The 13646-nt window shown below is 41.4% G+C and overlaps 1 protein-coding gene across 1 annotated transcript in view; it reads right to left on the bottom strand.

Moving 5' to 3' along the window:
- The window catches only part of pggt1b (protein geranylgeranyltransferase type I, beta subunit), a 106306-nt gene that overhangs the window by 54068 nt on the left and 38592 nt on the right, over window positions 1-13646 (bottom strand). The window contains exons 3-4 of the mRNA XM_070864152.1: window positions 7953-8020; window positions 6013-6164 (exon numbers count right to left, since the gene is read on the bottom strand). Of these exons, the coding sequence (XP_070720253.1) occupies window positions 6013-6164; window positions 7953-8020 (220 nt within the window). The remainder of the gene's footprint in view (window positions 1-6012; window positions 6165-7952; window positions 8021-13646) is intronic.

Raw genomic sequence — 13646 nt, 5'->3', positions numbered from 1 at the left:
GAGAAAGATAGGAAGGAAAACAAAGAATACTGCTGAAACTATCTAGACAGGATAAATACACTTGTTCTTTCTAGCATTCATTTGATTCTTCACTGTGAAATTTAACTTGGAGCCACTGAAAATAAGGTTTCTGTACCTTAGGTGTCTGTTGTACAATTATAAATTGGTGTTGATCAGAAGTTAAAAATTTTCATAACCGAATTAAAGAAATACACTTGCATAGTAGTAGAACACATTTTACTCCAAAAGATGTTTTATAAATACATTAAGAGCAAGAGGATAACTAAAGAAAGAGTAGGGCCTAATAGAGACCATAAAGGTATTCAGTATGTGGTGGTGGAAAATGTGGATATGGTTCTCAATGAACACTTTTGTGTCTGTTTTCACAAAAGAGAGGGGCAATGCAGACACTGCAATCAGAGAGGAGGAGTGTGAAATATTAGATGAAATAACCAGCGAGAGGGGAAGTATTAAGAGGTTTAGCAGCTTTGAAAGAGGATAAATTCCCAGGCCCAAATGAAATGTATCCCAGGCTGTTAAAAGAAGCAAAAGAGGAAATAGCAGAGGCTCTGACCATCATTTTCCAATCCTCTCTGGCTACAGGTGCGGTGCCAGCTAGAGAACTCCTAACGTTGTACTTTTTTTTTTAAAAAGAGAGAAAGGGACAGACCGAGTAATTACAGGCCAGTCAGCCTAACCTCAGTGATGGGAAAATTACTGGAGAAAATTCTGAGCGACAGGATAAATCTTCATTAAGACACGGATTAATCAAGGACAGTCAGCATGAATTTGTTAAGGGAAGGTCATGTCTGACTAACTTGATTGAATGTTTTGAGGTGGTAACAAGGAGGGTCGATGAGGGTAGTGCGTTTTATGTTAGTGTATATGGATTTTAGCAAGGTTTTTGATAACGTCCTACATGGCAGACTGGTCACGAAAGTAAAAGCACATGGGAACCAAGGCAAAGTGGCAAATTGGAACCAAAAGTGGCTCAGAGGCAGGAGGCAAAGGGTAATGGCTGATGGGTATTTTTGTGACTGGAAGGCAGTTTTCTGTGGGGTTCCGCAGGGCTCAGTATAAGGTCCCTTGCTTTTTGTGGTACACATCAATGATTTAGACTTGAATGTGGGGTGTATGATTAAGAAGTTTGTAGATGATACAAAAATTGGCTATGTGGTTGATAATGAAGTAGAATGCTGTAGACGGCAGAAAGGTATCAATGAACTGGTCAGATGGGCAGAACAATGGCAAATGGAATTCAATCCGGAGAAGCGTGAGCTAATGCATTTGGGGAGGGCTAACAAGGCAAGGGAATACACATTAAATGGTAGGACATTGAGAAGTGTAGAGGAATCATCATCATCATAGGCAGTCCCTCAAAATCGAGGAAAACATGCTTCCATTCCAAAAGTGAGTTCTCAGGTGACTGTACAGTCCAATTCGGGAATTACAGCCTCTGTCACAGCTGGGACAGAGAGTCGTTGGAGGAAAGGGTGGGTGGGGAGTCTGGTTTGCCGCACGCTCCTTCCGCTGCCTGCGCTTGGCGACGAGACTCGAGGTGCTCAGCGCCCTCCCGGATGCTCTTCCTCCACTTAGTGCGGTCTTTGGCCAAAGACTCCCAGGTGTCGGTGGGGATGTTGCATTTTATCAAGGAGGCTTTGACGATGTCCTTGAAATTTTTCCTCTGCCTACCTGGGGTTCGCTTGCCATGTAGGAGTTCCGAATCGAGCACTTGCTTTGGGAATCTTGTGTCCGCATGCGAACAATGTGGCCCGCCCAACAGAGCTGGTCGAGTGTGGTCAGTGCTTCGATGCTGGGGATGTTGGCCTGATCAAGAACAAGGGACCTTGAAGTGCATGTCCACAGATCCCTGAAGGTAGTAGACCAGGTAAATAAGGTGGTTAAGAAGGCATACGGAATACTTGCCTTTATTAGCCGAGGCATAGAAAACAAGAGCAGGGAGATTATGCTTGAACTGTATAAAGCACTAGTTAGGCCACAGCTAGAGTTCCCGTCATCACATTACAGGAAATATAAGAACATAAGAACATAAGAATTAGGAAAAGGAGTAGGCCATCTAGCCCCTCGAGCCTGCTCCGCCATTCAACAAGATCATGGCTGATCTGGCCGTGGACTCAGCTCCACTTACCCGCCCGCTCCCCATAACCCTTAATTCCCTTATTAGTTAAAAATCTATCTATCTGTGACTTGAATACATTCAATGAGCTAGCCTCAACTGCTTCCTTGGGCAGAGAATTCCACAGATTCACAACCCTCTGGGAGAAGAAATTCCTTCTCAACTCGGTTTTAAATTGGCTCCCCCGTATTTTGAGGCTGTGCCCCCTAGTTCTAGTCTCCTCGACCAGTGGAAACAACCTCTCTGCCTTTATCTTGTCTATCTCTTTCATTATTTTAAATGTTTCTATAAGATCACCCCTCATCCTTCTGAACTCCAACGAGTAAAGACCCAGTCTACTCAATCTATCATCAAAAGGTAACCCGCTCATCTCCGGAATCAACCTAGTGAATCGTCTCTGTACCCCCTCCAAAGCCAGTATATCCTTCCTTAAGTAAGGCGACCAAAACTGCACGCAGAACTCCAGGTGCGGCCTCACCAATACCCAATACAGTTGCAGAAAAACCTCCCTGCTTTTGTACTCCATCCCTCTCGCAATGAAGGCCAACATTCCATTGGCCTTCCTGATTACCTGCTGCACCTGCAAACTAACTTTTTGGGATTCATGCACAAGGACCCCCATGTCCCTCTGCACCGCAGCATGTTGTAATTTCTCCCCATTCAAATAGTATTCTCTTTTTTTGGTTTTTTTCCCCAAGGTGGATGACCTCACACTTTCCGACATTGTATTCCATCTGCCAAACCTTAGCCCATTCGCTTAACCTATCTAAATCTCTTTGCAGCCTCTCTGTGTCCTCTACACAACCCGCTTTCCCACTAATCTTTGTGTCATCTGCAAATGTTGTTATACTACACTCTGTCCCCTCTTCCAGGTCATCTATGTATATTGTAAACAGTTGTGGTCCCAGCACCGATCCCTGTGGCACACCACTAACCACCGATTTCCAACCCGAAAAGGACCCATTTATCCCAACTCTCTGCTTTCTGTTAGCCAGCCAATTCTCTATCCATGCTAATACATTTCCACTGACCCCGCGTACCTTTATCTTCTGCAGTAACCTTTTGTGTGGCACCTTATCGAATGCCTTTTGAAAATCTAAATACACCACATCCATCGGTACACCTCTATCCACCATGCTCGTTATATCCTCAAAGAATTCCAGTAAATTAGTTTCCCCTTCATGAATCCATGTTGCGTCTGCTTGATTGCACTATTCCTATCTAGATGTCCCGCTATTTCTTCCTTAATGATAGCTTCAAGCATTTTCCCCACTACAGATGTTAAACTAACCGGCCTATAGTTACCTGCCTTATGTCTGCCCCCTTTTTTAAACAGAGGTGTTACATTAGCTGCTTTCCAATCCGCTGGTACCTCCCCAGAGTCCAGAGAATTTTGGTAGATTATAACGAATGCATCTGCTATAACTTCCGCCATCTCTTTTAATACCCTGGGATGCATTTCATCAGGACCAGGGGACTTGTCTACCTTGAGTCCCATTAGCCTGTCCAGCACTACCCCCCTAGTGATATTGATTGTCTCCAGGTCCTCCCTTCCCACATTCCTGTGACCAGCAATTTCTGGCATGGTTTCTCTGTCTTCCACTGTGAAGACCGAAGCAAAATAATTGTTTAAGGTTTCAGCCATTTCCACATTTCCCATTATTAAATCCCCCTTCTCATCTTTTAGGGGACCAACATTTACTCTAGTCACTCTTTTCCGTTTTATATATCTGTAAAAGCTTTTACTATCCGTTTTTATGTTTTGCGCAAGTTTACCTTCGTAATCTATCTTTCCTTTCTTTATTGCTTTCTTAGTCATTCTTTGCTGTCGTTTAAAATTTTCCCAATCTTCTATTTTCCCACTAACCTTGGCCACCTTATACGCATTGGTTTTTAATTTGATACTCTCCTTAATTTCTCTGGTTATCCACGGCTGGTTATCCCTTCTCTTTCACTGGAATATATTTTTGTTGAGCACTCTGAAAGAGCTCCTTAAAAGTCCTCCACTGTTCCTCAATTGTGCCACCATTTAGTCTGTGTTTCCAGTCTACTTTAGCCAACTCTGCCCTCATCCCACTGTCGTCCCCTTTGTTTAAGCATAGTACGCTCATTTGAGACACTACTTCCTCACCCTCAATCTGTATTACAAATTCAACCCTACTGTGATCACTCATTCCGAGAGGATCTTTTACTAGGAGATCGTTTATTATTCCTGTCTCATTACACAGGACCAGATCTAAGATAGCTTGCTCCCTTGCAAGTTCTGTAACATACTGTTCTAAGAAACAATCCCGTATGCATTCTATGAATTCCTCCTCCAGGCTACCCCGTGCGATTTGAGTTGACCAATCGATATGTAGGTTAAAATCCCCCATGATTACTGCCGTTCCTTTTTCACATGCTTCCATTATTTCCTTGATTATTGCCCGCCCCACCGTGAAGTTATTATTTGGGGGCCTATAAACTACGCCCACCAGTGACTTTTTCCCCTTACTATCTCTAATCTCCACCCACAATGATTCAACATTTTGTTCATTAGAGCCAATATCGTCTCACAACTTCCCTGATATCATCCTTTATTAACAGATTACACTAGAGAAGGTAGAGAAGGTAATATGTGATTGCACTCGAGAAGGTACAGAGATTCACGAGGATGTTGCCTGGACCGGAGAATTTTAGCTACGAGGAAAGGTTGGATAAGCTGATTTGTTTTCTTTGGAACAGTGGAGGCTGAGAGGAGACCTTATTGAGGTGTATAAAATTATGAGGGGCCTAGATAGAGTGAATAGGAAAGATCTATTTCCCTTAGCAGAGGGGTCAACAACCAGTGGGCATAGATTTAAAGTAATTGGTAGGAGGTTTAGAGGGGATTTGAGGGAAATGTCTTCACCCAGGGGCTGCTGGGGGTCTGGAACTCATTGCCTGAAAGGGTGGTAGAGGCACCACATTTAAAAAGTCCTTGGATATGCATTTGAAGTGCCGTAACCTACAAGGCTACGGACCAAGAACTGGAAAGTGGGATTAGGCTGCATAGCTTGTTTGTTGGCTGCCGCGGACACGATGGGCCGAAATGGCCTCCTTCCATGCTGTAAATTTCTATGATTCTATGATAAGCAAACCTCAATCTAAACAACTTTACCTGGTGCCTCACATTTGTAAATATTAAATTCAATTTTAAAGTGGAACACGGACTCCCTGATGGTTCAGTGGGTAAATTTACAATTTGGTGAGAGACTTACAAATAGCATGAAGTCCAACTTTCAATTTCTGTTGGTTTCATGTGGGTGCACTGATTTGCTTCAGCGCAGAGGGGCTTTTTTTTTGTAAGGGCTGCTGTGGAAAATGAGGGGAAATATAACAAATTTCTACTTCTGATTGGTACTCAATGATCCCTGCTGGCAAGTTTGCATGTATGACTATCGGGTATGTTCAGTATTAGGGGTCAGCTGTTTTATCCATGTTCCAACAGCTTTTTAACCATAACCATAGAGGCTCACAAAAGAAAGGATAATTTGGATAAAGTATCAGAAACTTGCCATATGTGAGAAACCGTACCACAGGATAAGTCAGAAAATTTGAGAGAAAAGACTGAGGAACTAAACAAAAAGCACAAATAACAAAGATTATGAATAGTGTTCTCATCCACTATCAAGGCACAAGAATTCAATCATTTCAGTTTCACAAAAAAGAAAATCTCGTCTTACAGGCATCAAAAGGACCGAAGTGAGCAAAGCTTGGGCTCTCCCAATCCAGCGAGGATAAATCCACAGAACATAACTATCTCAACATTTATGTACCATCGCTAAATCAATGCCATGATCGGCTGCAAAATATTGGAGCAACTTGCTCAAAATATGATGATGATTTTACTGTACCTGCCATCTTCCAGTTGAAGAGCTCCAAGCCCTGCAAGACATGCTTCTTTATTTACCCGTTTCAGATCATCTCCGAGGATCACTAGGCTAGCTAGGCCAGTGTACGTCATGGCTATGTGACCACTGTCGTACAAATGATGCGTACTATGATCCTAAAATATATCAGTAAGTATGCATCAGACAAAGTAGTGCAAAAGGTTTGAGCATTTTACTTGCTTTGCTCATAGGTTACAAACAGACCAAATACTTCAGAATAATTACAATGGTCCTTCTTTTTGTGAGGTAGGGGGATCAGATGACATCAGAGACTGGGAGAAGAACCAGTCACCTGAATCCAAGATTAAGTCACAGGTTTAAAATCAATGTCCAGTCTCTTCTTTCTTGTATCCAAATTATATATATATGGTGTCTATACAAATAAGAACCGTTAGTGTGCTCTGTTTTTTTTTTAAAACATAGGACAACAATCAAAACAGGATTACTGAAATTTGTGTTACTGGTTTATCCAGCTTCAGTTGATTTGCAGGAAATTACACATTTGTAAGCTAGAATACAGAAATCTCCACGTAATTCACAGTAATGTCTTCTCAAAGAAAAACTGCACGAATTAAGTTGTGAACATCAGGCCTTTTTAGTCTTAAAAACAATTTTAGTCTCCTCTAGGTATAAAAAGGGGCCCCAAATTCTTCCCCTCCCGCCCAGATTTCCCTCCTTCCTCGCGGTGGAATTTCAAGGTTGCTTGATGTCATTATCTGTTGAAAACCCACCAAAAGATGTGTTTGCTCCATCGGAATAATGACGTGATAGTCCTTACTTGAGACTAGACTTCAATCATTTTCTGATCTATTAGATAAATTAGATTGCTGTGTACACACGCTAAAGTAGCTCATGGAAGCAGTGAAATTGAATAGCATATTGGGCTGGATTTTCGGTTGTTTAATGCCTCAGTTAGCGGCCAGAGGGGGCGTTAATGGGAGCACAAGAGGTTAACGATTGGGAGTGCAGCTTTTAGCGCCCCAACCAAAAATTCATTTGAGGTTCACCGGGAACGTAAACCAGTAGCGCCTGGCTGCTGACATCACTCCGATCATGACGTATTCCAGGTGCAACGTCCGCGCTTGAGCCCCGGTCGGAACATTAGATGCAGTCACCTCATTTAGCGGCCACCAAGAACAACGTCTGGAAAAACAGTAGGTACAGGCTTGCAGAGCTGTTAACTGGTGGCTACTTAAAGGGATGAAGAAACACTTCTGTCAGAGGTCACAATCAGTGCAACGTTTACACACAGCACAGTGGGTGAGCCTCTGAGTTTGCAGCGGCAGACAGAAAGAAGAGTACAGTTTGAGAAAAAGTGATTTTGAAAACTTTAATGAGTGCATTACTATGCTGCGCCTTTAAGACTCAGCTTTTCCCGGGATCTGAATTGGAGTTCGGCGCATGCGCAATGACACGGTTAAATTTAGCACCAGTATTTTCGTTAGCGTCTCCCCCAGCTCTGGTGTACAACAGCTGATTTAGCGTCCTTGTCAGCTCTTCAACCGATGCTGATGAATTTCTGGACGAAGGGCACAAACTTATTCAAGGCGCAAAAATGACCGCTCAGCCTGAGTTACCGCCCCAAATGAGACGCGACCAAATTTCTCCCCCTTAGTCTTCAGTTACTTAAACAGTGTAAAGAACTTTTTTGTTTCACCATCTAATATTACTAAATGCAGATTTCTAAATAAGAAACTACATCTGTGTAGAAATTAAAACTAAGACTGTGAAAGTGCCACAGAAAATGAGGCATTCCAAGCCACAAATTGCACTGAACTCAACTCATAATTACTTGTAGGTCCCTGTAAGGAATATTGAAGAAGCTTCTATTCAGCCCTCTGGAGTAGTCACTATTGAATAAAGAATTGGATTCATAATCGAGATGCTTTGCATATTTAGCTAACCTTTGATTGACTGTATGGGATTCCCAGATGTGATGAACCCCTGAATCCGCAGCGGTACAGATTGGATTCTGAAAAGTAAAATCATTTGTTAATATACACTAAAATAAAGCACAATGAGTTTTATTTTAAACCTTTTAAATGTAAGCATCTCTGAAGTTGCTGCTAAACAAGAACAGCAATTAATTTTTCAAACACATCTAATCATTTGCAACTCAAATTACATGGCAACACATTTTGCACATTATGTAAATTAAACATGTTGAAATGACAATATAAATGTGTTTAAAAAAAAATGTTTTCAGACACATAAAATGTTGATTTTTTTTTCAGTGTGCTATACCCCACATATATTTTTTTCTTTAATATATTAGCAGAACTCTTATAACATGGTTTACAATTAGTCGACGACAAATCTGGCCTGCCCCTTTAATAACACTGTTCCCGTACTTCCTGAGAGAATACAGGCAATTGTAGCAGAAATCAATTAGAGGTCTGTCAATTGCCTGTAAATGTCAGTCTCTGGGTTTTCCTCCTCTTTTTGTTAAGATTGTTCTTCAAGTGTTCCAGTGTGATAGACAAGCAGTAGTCACAAGATTCTTCTAACTCTTCTCTTAAAGGCACGGATTCATGTTAGGTTATAGTACCTAGGTGCTGGTTACCTTCCAATGTCGTTCTCCAAGTGGCCATTCTTCATGTGTGAGCAAGCAACTTTTGAGCACAGGGTGCATCACACAATTGAGCTGTTCTCATTAGACATCCACAAAGCCCTCTTTCCAGGAGGGGCCACTAGTTGGCTAATCTAGGGCACTGGAAACTAACTTTAGCGTTTCTACTGAAACTCAGTTGTTTCAGTTCAGTTTATTTGTCATCCCTGTACACCACTCTTGTATATTCTAACTTTCTCAGAGATTCTCTCTGGCCCCGGCTATTCCTCTATGGGATAATATTGGAGCATCAGAATTAAATCAGCTGTTAAGAGCTCCGGGAGGCCTCATCTTGGAACTATAACATCTACCTAATTTTCATTACCCTCAGCGCCTCTTTTAGATTTTCGTACATGTCGTTTCCTGATAGACAGGGATGGCAGATAGCCTGACAGCTCCCACCAATAAGACTCAAACTATCTGCTATTACCACCGCAATTCACCCTTGAAGCAAGCAATTGGCCTCCGTATACCATCTTTCACAACAAAAATCAACACCTTGAATGTAGTAAAAGTATCCCAAGGAAATTCCTAAGAACACTATCAAAACAAAATTTGACACTGAGCCTCAATCAACATCACTAAAACAGATTATTTGGTCATTACCACATTGCTGTTTGTGCGCAAATTGGCTGCCGCATTTCCTACATTACAACAGTGATTACACTCCAAAAGTACTTCATTGGCTGTAAAGCGCTTTGAGATATCCGGTGATCGTGAAAGGCGCAATGTAAATGCAAGTCTTTCTTTCAAATCAATTTTCTCTGAGGAATTACCGAATACTACATCTAAAGTACCGTTCTGTTTAATGAAGCTTAACATAAAATTAATTTCCTGTCAGATCTCCCAAAACAGATGTTTTTCTTTACAAGCTAGAGCAAGCCAAGAGTAGCATATTATCAATATGCTTACCACATTTGAGAAATATTGTTCCACCATGCTGCAAGAGAACACTGTTCTATCTCAACAGTGCCATCTAATGGCATGCTGTATGTTCCTCTTTTCCAGAGATGCTGCAGCTTTTGGTTGAACATAACAGTCTTCATTTATTAGAACTGTGTGTGAAAACTACTCAGTAATGTTCTATCTGACTTGTTGAATGTACGGTAAGGGAAAAGTCAATCGGGTAACATTAGAGGTGGCACATTTTTGCTTCGATTATTTCCCAATCTTTCAAATTAGTTTCTTGAAATGTACAATTTTGGATTACAACTTTATATTATTGCATATTCATTTTAATTCATATAAAATTCACCAAATTCAACATACCACATAAAACACATGAACAGCAATTTCAGCATCTAATGCCTCAATATTTCATAAGATTATGAGGATCATGATGTTCACTTATCTTCCTGAATTTGCCAACCCTGATGATGGATAGAAAATCCAAACACTGGCCCCGCTCCTGGCTTCATGTCAGCTTCCACGTTGCTGTTCAACTACCTTTAAACACACTCTTAACTATTTCAATTAGCTCACCCGCCGCTTAGTGTCGGGTCTGTAAAGCGCAGGCAGACCTGGCACTTGGGAAACTTATATGGAGGCGGGTTCAGAGCGGGATACCGCCCCGCTATCAATCTTTTAGATTTTGACAGCAGACCTGCCTACGAATCCGCCCTCTGAGCGCCAGCAATATTCAGCCCTATATTACCCCAAACACACAAGATACAAACCGGCAAAGGGCTCAGATGGCATCACAAGTTTATGTTATTCAAAGGCTATATTGCAGCAAGGTAGGCTGCGTTACCACACATGTATTTGTTCGCAAACAGATGAAGTAGCTTTAATATATTTATGAAAATAATGTGCAAGGTGGTATAAAAAATTTATTTCCCACACTATAGAGTTAGTAAAAAAAAAAGTAGGAAGGGAAAGCAAAGAATTTGGAGACAGCATCATTCTTGGATACTAACGAATTTCCGTTTATGGATAGATCAGGGCAGCACAGGTTGCCTACAAATTCTCTTGGACAGATATGGTTCATAGTCTGGAGAAAATTGTGGGGGTGGGATTACATCCTCACATACATGTATATAAAAAAATGCTGCTCCAGCATTCTATCAATTCTAATATCATTAACATTTTATTTAAAGTACCTCTATCTTGTTGCACATAAACAGTACAAATCCCTCTTCCCGGTTGGTGAGCTCAAGTGGATTCCAAATACTTTTCAAAAGAGACAATAATAGATAGATGGGTGCTAATAAAGTGCAGGAACAAAAAAAAACTTTGCCGAAATGGAAAATATTGTTTCAATTTCCAGAGATGGTCACTTTATTGACCACCCATTCAAATAAGAACACCTTTCGGGATAACACCCAAGTTTTTCCACTTTTTAAAATGAGAAAGACAACAAATGGATGGCTTATATTGTAAAACAATCAATACAAATTGGGCGTAAAAATGGTACCTTCGGATGTATTTAGCCATACGCTGTAACTCCTATGATTAAACATATGCAAGTTTCTCTTTCTGGAACGAAAATCTTGTTCAATTACTTCTATTGATTTTGTACGGATTAGTTGTCAGTTCTTCCCACAAACAAGGTTTTCCATCTTTGCAATTCCAATAAGCCTACTGTCTACTAGCTTTTAAATGCCCCCAAAAATCAATACGATCCCATCCACAAGCTGCAGGGAAAAGGGCAGATTTCATGAAATATGATAAAACTATGCAATTGAAGTAACTGGCATGAGAGAATGGATTATCTTTCAAGCAGAGAAACCAGTCCGTTGACAATATTTTTTTTAATTAAAAAGGAAGATTTCAAGTACCTCATTTCAATGGCATTCTTGCTCTGGCTTCCTCAGATGAGAGCGACAGCTAAAGACAATGCTTACAATTATCGGAAGGATTGCAACTAGCAGGATCGCTTACACTTGTTTATAGGTCATTATCATTACATATTTCAAGTCATAAAGGAGGAACAGTATTCAGTTCTTAACAACAATAAGATGCAATGAAGATCACATCATATGTGTGCAAAATATTTTATTTAAAATCACCATTAAGAAAGAAAGTTCTCAAGGTTGTGAAATTTTCAAAAAGTTGTGAACAATTCAATAATGTAATAGATCATCCTGTACACTACATAGGAACAGGGGTTGGTCATGAAGCCCCTCAAGCCTACTCCACCATTCAATGACACCATGGCTGATCTGCAACCTAACCTTTGGTTCACTAAAAAACTATCCATCTCACATTTAAAATTGACAATTGATCTAGCATCAATTGCCAAACTTCTACCAACCTTTGTGTGTAGAAGTGTTTCCTAATTTCACTCCTGAAAGGTCTGGTTCCAATTTTTTTAGACTATGTTAATTGTGGCTTTCAAAAGGGAATTGGACAAATACCTGAAGGGAAAAAATTGTAGGGCTATGGGGAAAGGGCAAAGGGCGGGGGAGTGGGACTAGCTGTTGCTCTTGCAGAGAGCCGGAACAGGCTCGATGGGCCAAATGGTCTGCTTCTGTGCAGTAACCATTCTATGATTCTTTGTTCCCTAGTCCTAGAATCCCCAACCAGCGCTCTATCTACCCTATCTGTTCCCCTTAATATCTTGATCACCCCTTAACCTTCTAAATTCTAGAGAATACAACATTCATTTGTGTAATCTCTCCTCGTAATTTAACCCCTGGAGTCCAGGTATCATTCTGGTAAACCTATGCTGCACTCCCTCCAAGGCCAATATATCCTTCCTAAGGTGTGGTGCCCTGAACTGCTTGCAGTACTCCAGGTGTGGTCTAACCAGTTTTGTATAAGCTGCAGCAGAACTTCTACCCCCTTATATTCTAGTCTTCTAGATATAAAGATAGGCATTTCATCAGCCATTTTGATTATTTTCTGTACCTGTTCATGACAATTTAATGATGTATGTACCTTCACATTTTTCAATTTAAAAATGTAAATTCAGGACAACATTCAGGGCTTAATTTTCCCTGTTCATTTGCACCGTTTTTTTGGTGCGTGCTGTTTTTTTAGTGTATTTATTTTTTTCGAAGTTTCCCCCTGCAATCTGCGCCAGCATAACTGACTTAGTTACTATTTCTAGGCCAGTTTTTTTTTACATTCCCTCGGGTCTGCACCGTTTTCTTCAATTGTTTGCAGTTTGACCAACATTTTTTTCTCTTAGGTCGGCGTATCTAGCCACTCCCGAAAAACCTTTTGGTGAGTTAAGAAAACCAGTGCACATCCACAAATCTGCGATGAAAGACGTCATTGTTTAGAAATCGAAGATTTTGGAGGGAGTCAAGAATACTGTCAAAATCCATAATAAAGTTCAACTTTTTTTTTTAACCTGTCAACATAGAAGTGTAAATTTGTTGGAATTCAAAAGTTCTCTCATTTTTTCACTCACTCATACACCACCACCACCACCAAACATCTTGAAGCAGGGCTGGAGGGTCATAGCTTTGGCCGGCAGAATCGGCCCCCGCGCCCGGCTACAAAACAAGCCGTGTGGTGGGGGGGGGGGAAAAGAGAGAGAGCGAAGAGAGCGCGAGGTGCCAATCAGAAGGCTTGGAGCCCAGAGAGGCGAGGTGCCTTCTGTACTGAAGACTGCAATGAGGGGGAGGGAGAGAGTGAGAGAGAGGGAGAGAGTGAGAGAGAGAGAGAGAGAGAGTGTGAGAGAGAGAGAGAGAGAAAGTCACAAGACTCCAATTAGCATGGGGTGGGGGGGGGGAAGGAGGAGAGAAGAGAAGTTGTGGGGGGGGGGGGGGGGAAAGAGAGGATATGTCACAAGACCTTTGGGTGTGGTCCATCCATACAGACCTTGGGGAGAGAGAGAACTGCGAACCTGTGCTGCCTGTTTTCCTGCTGTTTTGAGCTTCTTTCAAAGGTTAAATTTAAGCAATGGGGGCAATACTGACAATGTCATACCTTGTGCGAGCCTTCTGCATCATGGTGCGATGTAGGAGACAATTGATTCCACTTCATCGCATCAGGAACATCAGAGCCCGTAGGGTGCTGGGTAGGAAGCCTTACCCACCTT

Source organism: Pristiophorus japonicus, chromosome 1 (assembly GCF_044704955.1).
Source record: "Pristiophorus japonicus isolate sPriJap1 chromosome 1, sPriJap1.hap1, whole genome shotgun sequence".
Taxonomy (NCBI): Eukaryota; Metazoa; Chordata; class Chondrichthyes; family Pristiophoridae; genus Pristiophorus; species Pristiophorus japonicus.
The sequence above is the reverse complement of the archived record's forward strand: the minus strand, read 5'-3'. Positions and strand labels throughout refer to the sequence as shown.